This window comes from Calliphora vicina, chromosome 5 (assembly GCF_958450345.1).
Source record: "Calliphora vicina chromosome 5, idCalVici1.1, whole genome shotgun sequence".
In the NCBI taxonomy this organism is placed as follows: Eukaryota; Metazoa; Arthropoda; class Insecta; order Diptera; family Calliphoridae; genus Calliphora; species Calliphora vicina.
In genome coordinates, this window is record NC_088784.1 from 84,501,670 (window position 1) to 84,522,222 (window position 20,553).

General features: G+C 29.5%; 3 protein-coding genes across 4 annotated transcripts; 1 reads left to right on the top strand and 2 right to left on the bottom strand.

The window, feature by feature from the left end:
* Positions 1–589: 589 nt before the first annotated feature.
* pita lies at positions 590–4,987 on the top strand. The gene is made up of 3 exons (XM_065514242.1): positions 590–917; positions 1,170–2,988; positions 4,177–4,987. Exons 1-3 carry the CDS (start codon positions 747–749, stop codon positions 4,740–4,742), a joined length of 2,556 nt encoding a protein of 851 aa, XP_065370314.1. The 5' UTR covers positions 590–746; the 3' UTR covers positions 4,743–4,987.
* Positions 4,864–9,511, bottom strand: LOC135962359 (caspase-like). 2 transcript variants are annotated; one of them, XM_065514245.1, is made up of 4 exons: positions 9,401–9,511; positions 6,055–6,281; positions 5,649–5,960; positions 4,864–5,284 (listed from the first exon to the last, which is right to left on the bottom strand). In XM_065514245.1, exons 1-4 carry the CDS (start codon positions 9,448–9,450, stop codon positions 5,046–5,048), a joined length of 828 nt encoding a protein of 275 aa, XP_065370317.1. In that variant the 5' UTR covers positions 9,451–9,511; the 3' UTR covers positions 4,864–5,045. The 2 variants fall into 2 exon arrangements, with proteins under 2 accessions (XP_065370317.1, XP_065370316.1); XM_065514244.1 differs by having other exon boundaries at positions 5,649–5,987.
* Positions 9,512–15,540: 6,029 nt separating this feature from the next.
* On the bottom strand, positions 15,541–19,935 carry LOC135962358 (caspase-1-like). Its single transcript, XM_065514243.1, has 4 exons — positions 18,807–19,935; positions 17,312–17,568; positions 16,673–16,981; positions 15,541–16,467 (listed from the first exon to the last, which is right to left on the bottom strand). The coding sequence occupies exons 1-4, from the start codon at positions 19,031–19,033 to the stop codon at positions 16,220–16,222; spliced, it is 1,041 nt and encodes a 346-aa protein (XP_065370315.1). The 5' UTR covers positions 19,034–19,935; the 3' UTR covers positions 15,541–16,219.
* Between the last annotated feature and the right edge of the window lie 618 nt (positions 19,936–20,553).

Here is a 20,553-nt window from a genome sequence, read left to right on the forward strand (position 1 = left end):
TCGATATTAAAGTTAAATTTTATAATTTAACATGTAAATAAATTTAAAATTCTTATGAAATTGCCTATGAGCGTTAGCAAAGAAACACAGCTTGTAATTAGCAGAACCATTTCCTGTATTTTTGAATATTTAGTAGTCAAATAAAATATTAATTTATAGATATTTGGTAATTATTTGAACTTTTCATTTATATAATTTGAAAGTAAATTTATAATTTAGCAAAGAATATCTATCCTTGGCAGAGTAGAAAATGCATTCCAATTTGCCAATCGTATACAAATTAATTTTCAGTGATATTCTTTGTATTAACAGAGTAATTATAATAAATGAGCTTAAACCAAATTAAAAATTTACTATCAAATTAAAAAAAAATAATTTATATTTAAAAATCGATTTAATTAATTATAATTTGCATTGCCAACTATAATATTTGTGTTGTTTATTCACAGTTTCCTGTTATTGTGAATGCTCTCATCATTTAGTTACAATAGAGTGTAAATGTTTTGTATACACCAGCGCCCCCTACCTAGCAAAGAATTACTTCAAATAATGGCTTGGATTTTGACATTTGTGTGTTGGAAAGTAAAGTCATCCACCATCTTGTGCATAAAAAGTGAAATTCGTGAAGATTATTAAAATCTATGCGAAGAAAAGTGCAAAATTATTTTATTTTACAAGAAAATACCTACTATATATTGACATTAATAATTTAGTTATCTTACTGATAAACATTGATAAAAACCACGATGGCTGCATTAGATTATGATGCTTTACAAGCTGAATTGAAAAAGAGACGAATTTGTCGCTTTTGTTTGTGCCAGGATATCTGCAAACTAACAAATATTTATATGCGTGATACACGCATCAAATCCTCGGCTCCATTGCCCATACAAATTATGGCTATAGCATCAATTGAAGTAAGTAACATGTTTGTTTGCTTTCCTCAGATTTACTTCTGTGGTTGACAATCAGTTTGGCACTAAGTATAGAGCGTCACGGCTTAGCCGATACACACAATTTCCCACCAATTTTTATGTTTAAAGTTTTCTTAATTTTCTCGGTGGGTTTATTAACTAAATTAGCCAACTATAATAAATGTATATTTTCCATTAAAAGAAAATGACCATGTATTAATTTATGTTTGTTATTTGTTCCATGTTTGCCTGTAGGTATTTAGCAATGACGGTATGCCTTGTTATGTGTGCTCGGAATGTACAGCCATGTTCGAGTACAGTTATCAATTCAAGCAAATGTGCAAAAAAGCCGACAATCTTTTGCGTCAATTTCCATTGACAGGAAAATGGCCTGAATGTTTGCAAAAACCAATTTTGCAGCAAACTCAGCCGCCCCTAGCTACTATTGTCGGACCTGTTAAACAGAATACCAAAATCACTCAAGCGCGCATACAACATACTTCTAAATCGGCTGGCCAAAACGAATCTCTGCTATTGCCTAAAAAAATATTAAATTCGACTGTGGCAGCAAAAGTAGCAGCATCAAAAGCAGGCAAGATCCCACCAGATAGCTTGCCGAATATCGAGAGCGTTACAAAAATAAATGTTGCCAAAGTAGAGAAATTGGAAGAAGGTTGCAACATAACATTTTTGCAAAAAATTGAAAATAACGATGAATTATCACTTGATGACATCCATCAATTGGTGGCCGCCGAAGATGTGAATGAAACGGAATTTGTTAATATGGATAGTTTGCCGGTGGTGGTTGTAGACTCGGGTAATAAAACCACGAAACCAAAATTATTGAATAAATCATCCGTAAGAATTTTAAATAAGGATGCCATTCGCGAAAATGAACCACGTTTAAGTTTGCCAAAAATTAAGAAAGATGTAGATGGTAAAATGGAAATAGTCGCTGAAATTTTAAACGTTGATGATACTTATGAAGATGAACCTGATCCTAACAATGCTTCTGTTATAGAGACCAATGTATATCCTTGTCCCCATTGCGAACGCACCTTTCCGTTGTTACAGTTGCGAGAGTTACATTTGAAAAATCATTCGCGTGACCGAAAATTTCAATGTGATTACTGCGATAAGTCGTTCTTTTCCAAATATGACTTGCAACGGCACTCATTCATACACAATGGTGAAAAGCCCTATAAATGCTCAGCATGCGACAAAGCTTTTTCACGTTCAAGTCTATTGTCGCGCCACGAAAAGACCCATACGGATGTACCAAAATTTATATGCATTCATTGTGAACGATCCTTTATATCGAAAGATGACATGGAAAAACATGCCGAGCACCACAATATAAATCGACCATTCGTTTGTAAAATTTGTAATAAAGGATTTGCTTTTAAGCAAGGTCTCGAGCGGCACGAGGTTATACATTCAAGACAACAGCCTTACGCATGTCAGTACTGCGAACAGAGTTTTTCAACAACTACCAAACTGTCTCGTCACCTGACTGCCCATGCCGGTCTAAGGCCATATCCTTGTAAATTCTGTAAAAAATCATATTTACTATCACATCATTTGACACGCCACTTGCGTTGCCATAGAAATATCGATGATCCCGTCAATTCGATTAACTTTATGTGCAGTTCTTGTAACACCAGTTTCGCGACACGTGATGAACTCATACATCATTCTACTAGCCATGCAAATGAATCGAATCTAACATGTCCATTGTGCAAAGATGTATTTGGAGATATGAGCACATTGACGTCACACATACAAGATCATTCTGAAGGCGAAGCTTATGCATGCGAGTTTTGCGACTTGATCTTTATGACAGCAGACAAATTACAAATACATACGGATCAGGAACATGCTTTAGAAATGGAAGTATATCATGCCGACGATCGTGCTCAGGCCGATAAACGAAAAGAACAATCTCAAAAAGAAGCCTCGGCTATTAGCGATGAGAAGTTGCAAAGCTCAGTTGATGAATTTCTCGTTGATGTGTTGTCTGACGAAGTAAACGAATCGCTTGAATCAATAAAGAAAAAAATTAAAACTGAAACAGGTATGTTGTTAAATTACAATTATTTATCATTCGTGCTAATTAAAATTAAAGTTCCGGAAAAAATTAAATATTTGGGGTATTCACATGGTCTACTATTTGGTCATATTGTCATAATGTCTTAATATATTTTGATAGTTTAAACAAATTTTTGTTGTGTTTCAAACAAAAATGTTCTAAAATAATAACACTATTTAAAATATTGGGGGATTCAAACGGTCTGCTATTAGGTCGTATTGTCATAATGTCGTAAAATATTTTTTTAGTTTAAAAAAATTCTTGTTGTGCTGCAAACAAAAAAAGTGTTATTTTATGACAAACCAATAAACATAGTTCTAAAAGTCTTATTAGTTTATAACTTTTTTGTTTGAAACCCAACAAAAATTTATTTAAACTAAAAAAATATTTTATGACATTATGACAATACGACCTTTGAATCCCCCATATATTTATTGTTTTGTCATAAAATAATATTTTTTTTTGTTGTTTAAAACACAACAACAACTATTATAATATATTAGGACAATATGACTAATAGCAGACCATGTGAATACCCCAATTGTAAATTAAATGAAAATCATAAAAAACTCGATTTTTCATCATATATTTTACAAAATTAAAAACAATTTACACCAAAAATTAATTTTTTTACAAAAACTATTTTTCCCAATTTGGGTCTTAAGTTAATAGCCATAGTCAATTCACAAGGTCCTCTTATTATGTCATATTGTCATAATGTCCTAATATTTCACAATGGTTTTTATTGTTTTTCAAGCAAAAAATGTCCTAAAATAATACTATTATGTATGCTATGTTTAGTGTGTTATTGTAACCAACCGCCGAATGCCTAAGAGTCGGTTAAGCCGAGCTGACGAGTCGTGATTGTTTTGTCGTAAAATAATACTTTTTTTTTGTTTAAAACACAACAACAACTATTATAATATATTAGGACAATATGACAATATGACTAATAACAGACCATGTGAATACCCCAATTGTAAATTAAATGAAAATAAAAAACTCGATTTTTCATCTTATATTTTACAAAATTAAATATAAAAAATCCCATTTTTACAAAAAACTATTTTTCCCAATTTGGGTCTTAAGTTAATAGTTTTTGTAAAACCACCTATTATTGTCGAAAATAAATAATTTTTTGTAAAATTAAATTTATTTTAAAAAATCATTTAGGTAAACAATCACCAAAGATTATCAACCAAATAATAATCCGAAGTGCAGCAAATGATAAAAACGATGAAAATCAGATGGAAGATAAAAACAGTCTGTTGATTCCGTTGAAACAACGTAAACTTGACGCTGCTGCAAAGAAAACTATAACTCAAACAAACACACCACAGCAAACCAAACAATCTCCGCAATTAAAACGAAAAACACCAAATGCAAAAGCAGCTACAACAACAATAAGGGATGCAAAGCAGCCAACCATTCAGTCTTTATTAAAAACACCTAAAAGTGCAACCGCTACTAAGACATCTCCTACAAAGACCATGACGCCGACCAACGTATTACCCAAACCAAAGCTAATTAAACTTGAAAAGAACGCTTCTGTAGATGCTGCATCATCGTCATCCTCGAATGCAGTTGGAGATTCCAGTGCAGATGGTATTGTTAAAATAAATATTTCCGATAAAAAGGTTAAAGTGCAAAGGATTACTGTAACAAAAGCGCAAGCTGCGGCTATGGCCAAAGAAGGTCGTATTAAAATCAAAGATGGTAAAATAATATTAAATAAATAAATATTTAATTCCCAATCAAATAATTATACATATGTATTTGTTTTTATACATATTTTACATAATTATTTATTAATTAATCTTTAAAATGATTAATATTGACTAGTAACAAAAAAAAACTCTGAACTATTAAACAGTAAACAAAATTTATTGGAAAGGCGTTCAGTACACGAAATACTTGAAGTTTTTAGTTACTCAATAAATCTATTGTTAAAAATACACATATATATAAGTGAAATACTACATAATATGTAATTTATTTTTATATTTTGTATTAACTTTATTTAAAAGTAAAAGCTTTTTCTGTTAATTTTTATCCTTGAAAATTAAAATACGAGTTAATGTTGATGTAAAGCAGGACATCTGCTTTTTATTTTGATATTCTCGATCACAAGCTTCACCTGTTGTATAATTTATGGCTATATTTTGATTTATAAAAGTGAATAATGTATTGATATCGTATTTTTTGCCGTTCAAATTGAGTTCTTTACACAATTCTTGTATGAAAAACGAACCTCGTGTAGGAGAACGAAATGACAAGTGATCTGTAATGAAATAATGAATAAAATTTATTTATAAACCAAAGAATAACATATAAACCTTATTTAAATAATTTATCAGCTAGTATTTGAAAGGAATTGGAATAGAATTAAAATAAAAAATTAACAACATGACAAATTTTTTAATACTATTGCATCATTCCATTTTCTAAACTTATACACTAGCAAAACAAATTCAAAATGCACTTCATCTACATAATACAGACTGCCAATTTGTAATAGATTAAAATTTATAAAAAAAATGTAATTATTCGATAGCTGTTTTGTAATGTTAATAAGGAATTAATTTTCAAAGGATTTGAAATACTAAAGAATTATGCTTTGATTTTGATCTTTGATCTTTATTTACCTGACACTGTACTATAAGCTATAAAAAAATCAGCTATTATAGGTATACGATAACTGTCACAAAATCCAGTTGACTCCGTTTGAGTCTGGGGCCTTAGCTCGATGCCAGAATCCGTTTGATCACCACGACATGCTTGTATGAAAAATATTTTTGGCTTTCCTGCTAATGTTCGACATTTATCGCTTGTAAAATTTAAAAACATCAAATCCAATAAATACATTTCATCTTTGGCATGAACAAATCCACCTTTTTCACCATGAGTTAAAAGAGTAACAGCTATGCAATCACTATCACTGAAATCTTGGGCAGCAACTAAAATAAAAGGTTCCGTAAGTTGTACTATATATTATGTATTAGTAACGCTCAATTGCGCTCAATTATCAATTGAAATTAATGTATTTTTTACCATTTTCAAGAGTCTTCTTTATGTCCTTCATTGTATAATCCGAATAAATATCAACTTTGAAACCCAAATTCGTCAATGTTTTCTGCAGATCAGCACAGTCTTTATTAGTACCTTCTCGTTTGTCATTACTCAGAAAATTCTCATGATTAAATATTATTCCAAGGCCTCTGAATTTATGATTCATATTGTATTCAATGGCATAACGATCAGTTGGTGCTGGGGCAAATCTACATTAAGTTAATAAAAACAAGTAAGAGAGCTATATTCGGCTGTGCCGAATCTTATATACCCTTCACCAAATAAATGCCAATGAGATGATCAAAAAATTCTGAAATTTGTTTAACAAAATTTTTAAAAATTTGAAAATGGAGTTTTGAAACTGCCTTTAAAAAAATTTAATTTTTTTATTCATACCTAAGAATAGGTTAACGGTATCCTACGAAGACAAAAACTCATATACAAGTATATATGGACATATTTTAAGTAAAAATGAGCTTTTATTTTAATATTTATCAAAATATGTTAATTTTGTTCCTACATTTCTTGTTCTAGTGGCCTGAGACATGTTAATGGCCTGGCGAATTTTTAATAACTTTAACATTTTTTGACCGATTTCTGTTTTTTATATCTCATTAGAACTACGAATACATTTCGATTCTTTTAAATAAAATTACAAAAGTAATTTTTTAATGGCAAAATTTTTACAAAAACTGAAAAAAAAAAATGCATTTTTCCCCTTGTAAATGCATCTCAAAACTTCAGAGGGCTTGCGGCACGCCTTATCCCCAACCGATTTACCTAAAAATTTTTCAGGATGATTTTTTTTACTAATGTTCACCAAACTGGAGGGTGAGAATGGCCAAAATCCAACTTTCGTTTATTAAGGGCCACCCTAATATACCCTTCTCACGAAGGTGAAGGGTATAATAAGAATTTTTAAGTTTCGAGGCAATAGATAAAAAGCAAATGGGCAAATATAGGTCCACTGGAACCGAATATTCTGTTATATTCGGCTGTGCCGAATCTTATATACCCTTCTCAAAGTTTACTTTACGATAAAGCTTGAAAATAAACAAAAAATTATTTATTTTTCACCTCCAACGGTCGTGCATACTCAACCATTTCGACGCATGTCCTATTTCTTATCTTTGGATCGCGATCCAAATATCTGCATCAATACTGCATGCTACACGTTCAATAAATATCGCGATACTGGATCGCGGTTAATATATATTGAACGTGTAGCAGTGCACTATGATTGGAACCATGGAAAAATACACATAAAAATACACCGTAAAACCCCTAATATCAATAGTCTACAAATAATGACGATACAACATAGGTATGCATATGTGTATCGCTCATTTGCTGCAACATCGTCATAACTGAAAATTCGGGTGTTTTGAACTGAGTAATACAAAATATGCGCGCACTGTGGCTCATATTTCAATTTCATCGGCCAAAAGTCCAACTTTTTGTTAACTCCGATTTCAAAAATTTTAATGCCATTCAATAGTAAACACATTGAAACTAAGGTAGCCAAAAAATTAGATAAAAATATTGTCAATTGTGTGCGTGGCATGCTGTTAAAGTCAAATATTTTATATCATTTTATAAAAAATGTGATTTTTGTAAATTTGATCAGAAGTAAATTATCACTACTTGCAAACTATTATTGATAATTGGATGATTTTTTTCTGTTATGTTGGTAGGATAATAGTCTTTAAGAACTGGTATAACTTGTCGCTGTACCGTTTATACCTGATGTGTTATTAATTTTTTTCTCTTCTTTATTTTTACCTGTTCATATGACTGGCGCAAAGTAAAGATATTGCGATAAAATTTGGTACATAAATTTTTTTCGGCCCGAGGACGAAGCATATTGAAAATGACATGAAATTGGTCCATTATTTCACCTAGCACCCATACAAATGATTAATTTAAATAGGTATCTACACAAATGTTGCTCCAAATAAGTTTTATATAAACTGAATTAATGTCACCTAATGTTATGATGTCTATAATTAGTCATAGCTCCCATATAAGGCCCGCTTCCAAAAATCACTTTAGCGAGCTTAAATCTCTTAAAAATTGTTGGTATAAACACAAAATTCAACATAAATAACTTCCATATAGACATAAAACACACGACCTAATTTCATGCCAATCGGTCCGTAATTAGTCATAGCTCCCATATAATGCCCTCTTCCGAAAATCATTCACGAAAATAAATTATTAGTGTAGGGTATTATATGGTCGAGCTTGGCCGAACATACTTCCTTACTTGTTTTTATCTGCTTACAACTTTTTATACCCTTCACCATGAGTGGCAAGGGTATATATAAGTTTGTCATTCCGTTTGTAATTTCTACATTTTTCATTTGCGACCCCACAAAGTATATATGTATATTCTGAATCGTTATAGATAGCGGAGTTGATATAGCCATGTCCGTTGAAATCAACTTTCTGAAGCCCCCAAATAACTTACATACACGAATGATACATCAATATCTCCGAAATTCTTCCGGCTCGGTTGCTATTTAAAATCGAGAAAATCGGTCCACAAATGGCTGAGATATAAGGAAAAAACCAGGACAACCTCGATTTTTGACCCATATCTGGATTACTGTCATTAATATAGACAATATGGATATCTAATGATAGATATTTCAAAGACCTGTGCAACGACGTATATAAGACCATAGTAAGTTGGACTTATATTGGGTCAAAATCGGAAAAAAATATTTTTTAACCCGAATTTTTTTTTCACCAAAATTTTTTTTAAAAAAAAAAATTATTAAAAAAAAAAAAAAAAATTTCAATTTAAAAAAAAATTAAAAAAACAACTGGAAAAAAAATTAAATTTTGTTTACCTAAAAATATTTAAATTTTTATTTTAAAGTATATTTTGGTGAAGGGTATATAAAATTCGGCACAGCCGAATATAGCTCTCTTACTTGTTTATAAGTAAAGCTGATGCAAAAAATAAAAAAATCCGCATTTTCATACTAAATTTAATAAAAAATTAAAAGTTCAACTTTAACCTTAAATTGCTCAACTACTGCTGTATCGATTTTAATGAAATTAAAACTGGAGAAAAATTCAAGACAGATAACTGTCCACCAAGACAGATAACTGTCCACCAAAAAAAATATATCTATCGGTTCAAAAGTTACAGAGTTTTGGCCGATGAAAAACGATAATGAGCCACTGTGCGCCGTTCTTTAGTATTTCATATAGTTTTATGATTTACACAAAGTCAATTATTTTTTGTATGAGAGTGTTTTTATTTGTTGTAAACGTCAAAATGAAAATTCATGTTTTTGAAGAATATTGAAATACTTACAGTGTGTTCGGAACCGGTTTAAGCATTGAAGCAAAATTTTTATCACTCATATTTAAAATAAAATTTTGTAAAAGTTTAAAAATTAATTTAATTTTTTTTACACAAAATGTACTTTTGATCCGTATTTTTAAGTGCTAATATACAAATGAAACTCTTCGACTACCTAATCGGAAATGCACTTCTCTTATCACCAACGACACAAAGTATACAGAGGTGTCACGAGACAGAAAATAATCTCGTTTTCTATTTATCGCACTCTTTATAAACTGCCATTTTCATTGTTTTGTATATTTTGATTACATTGTATATAGCGTTTTGCTTCAACATATCACTTACATTGTAGTACAAAATATTTGCTATCCCTTTTTAAGAGAACTGCCCTATCATCTGATATTGAATTTTTGAAACGTCAAATTTGAAACCTCTGTATACTTTGTGCCAACGATTTACATTTAATGTTTTTGGCAAAATAAAACGGTTATCTGAGTAACAAATTAATTCAAATTTGAGTAATTGAATTATAGAATTTTATTTTAAACAAAACCATAATGCATTCAAATAGTGCTAAATAAATTTATTTCTTCACTATGAAATCTTTTTTGTACTCAATAAGAAATTTCTGAGTAGGTAAAAAAGTCCGTACCTTTTTGAATGAAACACAGGTTTTTGGGTAAAAAATTACTTTATTTTTTAACATAGTCATCTTTGAGCTCTATGCACATTGTCCGACGTTTCTCACATTTTTGTATCCATTACAAAAAATAAGATTTGTTGAGGTCATCAAAATAGATATGAGATGATTTCATCGTTGGAGTCAAGACATTTCTTTTCGTCGAGACATTTCTTCAGGTTTGGAAACAAGGGTCTAAATCCGGGGAATATGACTGAAGAGGGAGCATTTTTAGCCTAATTCATGGATTCACTGGGCAGCCATCATGCGGAAGGAAAGCTTTCTAATAAATTAAACCACAATCTATCTATAGCAGAAACGCATTCTACGGAAAATTCCAAGAAATTTTCCCCAAGAAACCATAGGTCTAAACCTGAAAATTAAATTATTTAAAATTTGTATTTTGAAGTATAATTTAGTGAAGGGTATATAAGATTCGGCACAGTCGAATATAGCTCTCTTACTTGTTTTTTATTTAATAGTTTTTTTTTATTGTATAAAAGACGAAATGCGTAGGATAGGATTTGATTTTAAACCAATGGTTTCTTGAGGAAACATTCTTAGAATTTTCGGTAGATTGCGTTTCTGCTATATGATTTTTGACTTTTTGATCGTCCATACAAATCGACCCTGAATGTACATACATACAGTGAATGTCACTTAAAATCGTACACCATCGTAGTAAAATTTTATTCATTAGTTTTAGAAACTTGATGTTTTGGAAATATTTTAAAATGCTATTTTCATATTGTGTGTGCTATTACCTATCAGAAAATTGGGTATAAATTTAATTGCCCTTATCCACAAATAAAAAAATTGGGTAAGACTGTCAGTGCCCAGAATATCAACGCTTCACTTAAAATCGTAAAGGCACTAAAAATAGCAAATGATACCCTACAAAGTATTAGGATTATTTAATATTAACATTTTTTTTAATTTTTAAAGTTTTAATTATAATTTAATATAATTGTACGAATTTAAGTGAAATATGAATGTTGTGATGTTCTTTAATTTTCATCAATATTTTTTTAACGAATTGAGGTTTTGTTAACTTTTTTGTTGAAATACATATTTTTTGTTCCAATTAATAAAATGACTTAATTTTTTATATAATCACCTATTATTGCCTGTATAATTTTATAATATTTAAAAAAATATATGTTGTACGATTTTGAGTGACACTCACTGTACATATTTGTATAGACCAGTGAAGAGACTGCGTTAGGATGAGAATGAAAAATATTCCAAATACTCGTTACCCCATTATCAAAATACATAGCACTAGTGTTATCTTATCATAACACATATGTATATGCACACATACTTATGGATATTTGTTTGTTTGAAAAATAAAATAGGGAAATTCCCGACATCTTGTGATGTCGCCTTTGAAAGCATTAGTATTAACTACATTGTTTGAGTGTATATATTTTTTGGGGGTTTTAATATTACTAGGATCGCCTGGTGGTCAAAATTCGACCACTAAGAACAAAATTATACAGTTACTTTGTATTTAGATGTGCATAAACATGTTATTGTTCAAGCTAATTTAAAACGCTTTTTACCACTTTTATGGAAAGAATTTTTTTAAAAAAGTGTTATATTGTGCACATCTAGAGAAAATAACCTTTTGAACCATATAGGTTTCATCAATATTGGTGGACAATAACATACTTAAAAGTGTACCACAAAAAAACGTGTGGCCTATTTATATACACATCTGCTCAAAATAATAGATACACCTAATTGGAAAAAATTTAAATGGCGGTAACATTGAAAATTTCCTCGCAAGCGTTAAGAATACATCATATTATTAAAATTTCTATCTGGCAATGTCATGTCAGTCAAAAATCTGGCAACTATTTGCTTTCATGTTGATTTTTAAAAACGAATTTATTTGAATTACAAAAAATTATTTGCTCATAAAAATAGATACACATCAGTAATTTGTAATTTGTTTATATACAATTTTTTTTTGTGCAATTTTTTGTTCCTATTTACGTGAAACAGTAAGTATAATTTAAATTTTAGCAACAATTTTATAAAAAATAGGACTCTTTTGAAGAAAATGGGACGAAATCATCATTGTACCGAAGATGAGAAAAAAATTGTTCAAACGATGAGAAATCAAGGAAAATCATTACGGGAAATAGCAAAGAGCATAGGAAGATCTTTACATTTTGTCCAAAATGCTTTATCTAAAAAACAAAAAAGAGAAACTCGCGGTAGACCAAAGAAAACCAGTCCAGAAACAGATAGGCGGATCGTCCTTATGATTAAAAAAGACCCTTTCATATCATCGAAAGCTATTTCTGCGGAGCTATGTAACGAAATCAGTCCACAAACAGTTCGTCGTCGTCTTTTACAAGCTAAATTGCCGGGAAGAATTGCCAGAAAAGTGCCACTAATGCTCCAAAAAAATATCAAGACAAGATTAGAATTTGCTAAAGAGCACTTACAATGGTCCGGGTGTGAAGGCGAAAAAAAATGGAGAAATATTTTATGGAGCGACGAAACAAAAATAAATTTGTTTGGAAACGACTGCCAAAGAAATGTACGCCGACCAAAAGGAAAAGAATTCCACGTTAAATTTACTAAAAAGACGGTAAAACATGGCGGGGGAAACATAATGGTTTGGGGTTGCTTTTCATGGAATGGTGTTGGTCCGATATTCCGAATAGAAGATACCATGAATGCTAGTGGGTATAGAGACATATTGGAAAACGTAATGCTTCCATATGCATCGGAAAATATGCCATTAATATGGACATTCCAGCAGGACAACGACCCAAAACATAGTTCAAGATTAGTTAAAAACTGGTTCTTGGAGAATAACGTACCTGTTTTAAGCTGGCCCAGCCAATCCCCTGATTTAAACCCAATAGAAAACTTGTGGAGTGAATTAAAGATAAGGCTTTCGAAGGAAGTTTTCAAAAATAAAGACGATTTATGGGAGAAAACGCAAAAAATATGGTACGAGATTCCATTGGAGAAGTGTCAGAACTTGATATCCAGTATGCCCAGAAGAGTGGAGAAAGTTTTACAAAAACAAAGGTGGATATACTGGATACTAGCTTTACTTTAATAATAAACTAATTTTTTTAAGATAAAATTTATTAGCTTTTGTTTAATAAGAATTTTTAAAAATGTATCTATTATTATGAGTACCAAATTTTTCGAAATTTAAGAAATTTAATTTACTTTATAATATTTATTATTAATTATGAAATATTTTGTTTTTGTTTTTTACTCTCCTTTTAACTATAAATAAAAATCGACTGAATTTTTTTTATAATTTTACAATATACCATTATTTTTTTTCGTTTTTAAAAAATAAATTTTGGTGTATCTATTATTTTGAGCAGATGTGTATGTATACGATTTTTTACACTTTGGATTTATTGGAAAGAGAAATGCGAAAATTTAAAACTCATTTGTGTGTTGAAATTTATATGGAACGGTTCACTTTTATTATTATGATGACAAATAATTTGTGAAAACTACATAGTGAACTGAAAAGAAACAATTTTTTTTATTAAAGAATCAAATTTGATTATATTATACTGGTATGGATATACTCATGAGTCATGATGTTTCGAAAGCATTTTTATACCCTACACTACCATAGTGAGGATGTTTGTAACGCTCAAAAATATTGTCTCAACACCCACCTTAATTGTATACCAATCTGCTCAGGATAACTTTCTGAGTCCGTCGTTTTAAATCAAACAACAGGTCGTAATTTTAAAGATAATTCGACGAAATTTGATACAAGCTTTTCTATTGTCCCAGGGAATTTGGTTAGAATCGGTCTATTATTTCTCCTAGCCCCCATGCGATTGTCCTATCTGAAAATAGTTAACTTCTCATAAATATCTTAGTTACATAGATATCCAAACCAAATTCAGCACAAATAAGTTTCATATAAGCCGAACACGCACCATCAAATTTTGTGACGATCGGTCCATAATTAGTCATAGTTGCCAGTAGGCCTTACTTTCGAAAATCCATTTAACTAGCATAAATCTCTAAAAAATGTTGGTATCCCAATAAAATATGTTATATATCGTTACATTAATATAGAAAGGCCATAATTTATCGAAATAAACGAAAATCTGGGCTTACAAAAAAACATGAGTTATGGTGTTTCTATATTAGGGTAACGATATACAAAAGTCATGTCACAAAATTTTGTAGCGATCGGTTCACAATTAGTCATAGCTCCTATATAATTTTTAAAAGAAAACTGTTGATAATCATATGATCGGGCTTGACCGACTATACTTTCTTACTTGTTTTTTGGAATTTTGTATTGAATAATACAATTTTTATTGTTACGTCATTTGTTCCTCATAAAATGCCCCTTAAATGTTGCAAATTTCCCACTTTGGGAGGTAGTGCCGAAAGTCCCAATTCAAAACATAAAATTAGCTACAAATCCTCTATAGTAGTGGGAAATTTTATTAAAATCATCCTATCCGTTTATAAGTTACAAATTTATTTTCACTTTTTTTAATTTCCCCCACTGTGAGATGTACGGACATAGTCAGCCCAATTATGAATAAAAAATTCCGCGGGAGTTTGTTCCCCGGGAGTTTTTTCCCATAGAATTTGAATAGGAAAAATGAGAAAAGGATAAAAACTCCCGGGGAATTTTTATTCATAATTGGGCTGAGTATGTAGCTATATCATCTTAGAATCTTAAGAGGATCCAGAATATATATACTAATAGACTGCGACAAATATTTTAATGTGTTTTGATTGTGGGTTTAAAAATAAATAAAACAAGAGCGCTATATTCGGATGTGCCGAATTTTATATACCCTTCGCCGAATTATACTTTAAAATAAAAATTTTAAATATTTTTAGGTAACAAAATTAAAAATTTTATGACAAATTTTTTTAAAAAAATTTAATGAAAGACAAAAAAATTTTTTGATTAAAAAAAAAAATATTTTTTATCCTATTTTGACTTATTGTAGTTACGACTTACTATGGCGTTACATTCGACGTTGCAAAGGACTTTGAAATATATACATATGTATATCATTAGATATCCACATCCAATGCTTTAGTAATCCAGAACTAGGTTTTCCTAGTTTTTCCTCTCATCTCAAAGAAATGAACACGTTTGAAGCGCAAAGGATTTAAACTTATGAATTAATTCATAATGAATTCATTAACATAATGATTATGAGATGAAATTTAATTTGAATTTGAAAATGGAATTAATTCTTTGGAACTTTTGCTCTGAACATTTATAAATTGTATATCTGGCAATTGTGAATTACTTAGCAAATACACAAACCAAATGTATAAAAGATTCGGCACTGCAACTTGTTATGAGTTAAGTACGAAGTACGTACGTACTTTTGTTTTATTTGTGTACACTTTTTTACCATTAAAGATGATTTGTTTGTTTAATAATATACTTACTCTTCGATAATTTAATAATTACTAAAACATTAAATTTGTTTAGTTTTTGAATTCATATATTTTTTTAATGTTTTAAATTTAAGAAAATGTTAAATGGATTAAGCTAACAGAACTTAAATATTAATAAATGGCAACCATTGTGGAAGGCAGGAAATTATTATTATGTGTTTTTTTTTTCATAATAAAAAATATGAACAATAATTTAATAATTCTTAAAAAAAAAATTCTAGAAAAATTATTACTTTGTAGACTTACACACATTGTTGTAAGTATATAAATAAAATGTACCAAAAATACATTTAAATAAAGTTTGATGAACTTGTTTGTGTAATGGCAAGTACAGAAATTGAAAATAACAATAGTAGCACTATAAAAATTCAGTTCCAAGTTAATACTAAATTAAACTTACATAGTTTAAGCAAAATGAATGAAATATGATATTCAAAAAAGTTTGCAAATACAAAATTGTATTAAATTATAGAATTTTCAAAAGATTAATGCAATTTATTTTTTTTTTTGTTTCAAATAAAATTTTGTTCTAATTCTTAAATTTAAAAAAAAAAATTAATTTAACAATTGTGTTGTAAGAGAATTTCTAAAAAAACTGTGTGTTTTTTTCGTTTGTTGTAAATTTGTACGCAATTTGTATGACACATTGTTGTTTGTTGTTATATTTGAATAATTTTTAAGTTTCAAAAATAGTATTTGAAACTTTAATTTTGTTTAGGTTTATCAGTGAAACGTAAAATGCGTGTTAACATTGATGTAATGCACGGTATTTGCTTTTGTTGGTCCATTATGGGACGAGATGGTACGCACGATTCATAATCCATAGCCACACGACGATTAACAAATGTTAGCAGTGTAAGTAAATCATAGGTTTTGCCATTATTGCTCAACTCCTCGACGAGAGACTGTATGAACCACGAACCATTTGTAGTATTGCGCCAGGAATAGAAACCTTTAAATAATAATTCATTAATATACTGTTTTGTTATCATAATTTATGTAATCTAAATTCTAAGACATAAAATCCTTTCGAGTTTTAGAAATTTTATTATTTTGACTAACACTGTTGGTCAAAACACATTGGACAAACATTGCTTCTAAACTATTTCTAAAGGGAAACCTAATTTTGTGCTGTATATCAGTTTGTTAATATTCACCTGGTATTGTTGAGTAGGATATTAGGAAATCAGCATGTACTGGTATACGATAAGTCATTTCGGATGATGTTTCACCATCTGTTTCAGTCTTTTGTAGCTTAATGCCGGGATCCAAACGATCACCACGGCAGGCTTGTATAAAAAACAATTTTGGTTTGCCCGCTAACGTTGGACAATCTCTGGCGGAGAAATAATGCCAAATGGTATCTAATTTGTACATGACATCTTTGGCGTATAAGTAGCCCTGTTCACCATGAGTTAGTATTGCAATTGCAATACAATCGTGTTCCCTATGATCCTGTGAAGCAGCTAGAAACATAAATAAAATAATACATATAATCATAGAGAAAATATATGTACATAGATCGGAAACTAGAAACAAACTGAATCAAAAAAGACTCAAAAAATTTACACATACGAGTGTTATTTTTTCACATAATATGTGCTGTTTTTCTATAGCGTGGACGTTTTACATGCATTTTGTTTTTGTTACAATAACAAAACACATGTAAAATTTCCACTCGTTCGCTATAGAAAAACAGCACAATAGTTTTTTTTTTCATAGAGAATTGTAATCATACACTTGTACTTTTTTTTAGCTTGTTATGAGAAAAATAATTACACCTTAATATTACTTACCCTTGTCGATATGTTCCAGAAATTCTCGCAATTTACAATCCTTATATGTTGATACTTCAAAATCTAGACTTTTAAATGTCTTCTTTAGTTTCTCACAATCAACATTAGTGCCTTTACGGTTCTCCAATGATGGTATATCAAAAAATTCATGATTAAAGATTAACGCTAAGCCACGTTTTTTATGGTTCATATTGTACTCCACAGCATTGCGTTCGGTTGGCATACGAGCCACCATACACTTTAGTTCAGAAACTGAGCTATAAAATTAATAAAAAAAAATACTATAACGTACATAGTGATAAGGATATTTATTCTCTATTTATATAAAGAACATTGCTTTAAAATATATTATATATTAATTATCTGTAAATTTTGTAAACAAATATTTATGTAAAGTTGAAATATTTAAGTTAACTTGTTTGAGAAATCCTTTGTTCATGGAAAATTTTTGGTTCAATATCCTGTGTTCAATTATAAGTATTTCCAATAATGAAAAAATTTAATAAACGATTAAAATACACTATTCTTATATAAAATATGAACTTTAAACCTCGATAAAAAACAAACCAATGCGAATTAAAATTGAGCTACTTTGAATTTTGTATGACCATAAAGAAGCTGTGTGTATCAATTTTTAACAAATGGGTAAGGGTCCGATGTCTTGTCGAAAAAATATTATTTCCTCCCATAATTTCCTTTATTACAATTTAACAGAGCTTCGAATTAATTAATTAAATTTAAGCTTAATTTATAAAAGTCTTAAATGGCAGGAATTCATTCATTTCATAAATCTATTCTCAAACTTCATTCAAAGGTTTTTATTTAAATAGAATTCATTCATCTTATTTCGTTCATAGTAATTCATAATAGAATTCATTTAACCTTTGAATAATTAAATTTTTGTCGCTTGACATTTTTTTGCGGTTTTGACTCGAATTTAAATATTATTTCTTCATTCAGTTTGGATTTAATCATTTACAACAAAGAATAATAACAGGAAGTGATTCTTCGATTTGCAATGAGTTAGTTATTTTTCCGTTTCAGACAATTTTAAGAATTTTGACATCGATTTGTTAGTGCATATTTTGCTACCATTAACACATAAACCGAGATTTAATTCTATAATAATCAACTTTAATTTATGAGCTCATTATTTATGTATTTATTTTTTTAATACATAAATAAAAACAAATTATTTTTATGTGCATATTTTTTATATTTAAAGTGCATATTTTTGGTCACCCTGATTGTGGCTGGAAGTGATTAACAGTGCTCTGTTAACTATAAAATGGGCTATGCTAAAAAATATGGTTTTTGTCTGTGCTAGTTAAATTTAAATTAGTGAAATGTTTAATGTCACTCTAACCTTTGATCCTAGTTCATTTTTATACTAAGTACTTCCTACATTATGAAGTTCAAAAACATTTAAACCAATTATTTAATGCAATTAAATTCTTGTTATTTACATTAATATGAAAAACTAAATACAACTTACACAGTTTTGCCATTTGTTGAATGCACTACATTATTAGAACCTTCCTCACAGCCCATACCTAATGCATCAGGTCTATCGATGCTGTTTCTTACGCCAATTCCGTGGCTACCAACGGTATCGTCTTCATCAACCCCGTCGTAAACATCATGTTGTTGTTGCGGGGTATTGTTCATTTTTAATGTAGCACTTGTTATGTACTCTACAGTCGATATGCATTCATCCGTCATAATTGTTAGCTTTGTATTTTTGTGTGTATGTTTTTTACTATTATTATAAATGCTTTGTGTTTGATGATTTATAAAATATTTCAATAGTGATTGTATTTTTTTATACTTTTATTTTAAGATAACAACACAACTACCAAGTGATACGTTATAAATATATTTTTTGTTCTATTTCATTTATGTGTATGATGAAGTTATTTTTCGAGTTTTATTCATTTCTTTTTTATTATTTTTCTCCTTTTTGACTATTACTATATTCGAGTTGTGTTTCGTTTACAGCACAACTAACTCCTTTTATCCATTGCACACAGAAAACTACTCACACTCAATCAATCACTATCCTCCCAAGCGCACTTACGAAACAAATAAATGCCAGACACGCCACGCCAAGTACAAATAACTATTGTTTCAAGGCTAGAAATTATTTTTATAATAGGATTATGATTTTATTATAAACCATTAACAAATACTGTTGTTTCCTATATTTTCCTACGTATTTCATACAAAATTTTGATTGGACAATATACTATTTTGAATATTGTATTTGTTTTTGTAAATTATTTGTCATCACTTTTTCGAATTTCTATGTTCCAAAAATTTTATTTTTACATTTAAGGTAAAAGACCGCTTTTATTTTTATTGTTGTCGTCGTTATAAATGCATGTTTTTGTGACGTCTATTTAACATTGTATCAAGGTTATTGTTTATTTTTATTTGCAACAAACATCTTTATAGAACACCACATACTTAATAATGTGCACATTTCAAGTTGCGTTTAAAAAGTTTAGTTTTTAATGAAAAAATGCATTGAGCGGCTTTTCTTTAGCCTTTATTGACTTGTATGCAATTACGGTGCTTTCGATTTTTCTGTTTGTAAACTCATCAATTCGTTAGTATATCACAACAAAAACTAAATGTAAATAAACGAATGCATCGAAAAGACGCTCAATCATGGAGAATTTATAGAAGGTGGTGACAGTCACACAGCTGAATTTATGTTCTCTTTTGCTTGTTTAGTACTAGCTGCTGTCAATATTTATTTTTGTATTTCAATTTCTCCTTATTCTAAGTTTGTAAGCAAAAAAGAACTTGCATACATTTTACATAAATAATTTATAAAACCAATATTAAAGTGTGCAAACTACTTTATGATTTAATACAATTTGTTTTTAATTTTTCATATACTGTAAACAGCTGTTTTTTGACGTTTAGTAGGTCTTGTTGTTGTAGAGCCGCCAACATCTTATATTAATTCACCTTAAAATGTAAAAGTTCTTCTTCTTCTTTTGTCACATAAAATATAGGTTCTATCGTCGACTATTCGAACATTCGACTTTTTACAATTCTTGAAGATTATTCGACTTTTTAAAAAAAAGCTTTTTGGTCGAAAAAATGTCGAATAATCGATTACTACAACACAAAAAAAGTTGAAAAATCTACTAAGAAAAGTCGTTTTGCTATATTGTTCACTAACTAACTTTGATTCAAATATATAAAGATGAAGGATAAATTATATATGAAAA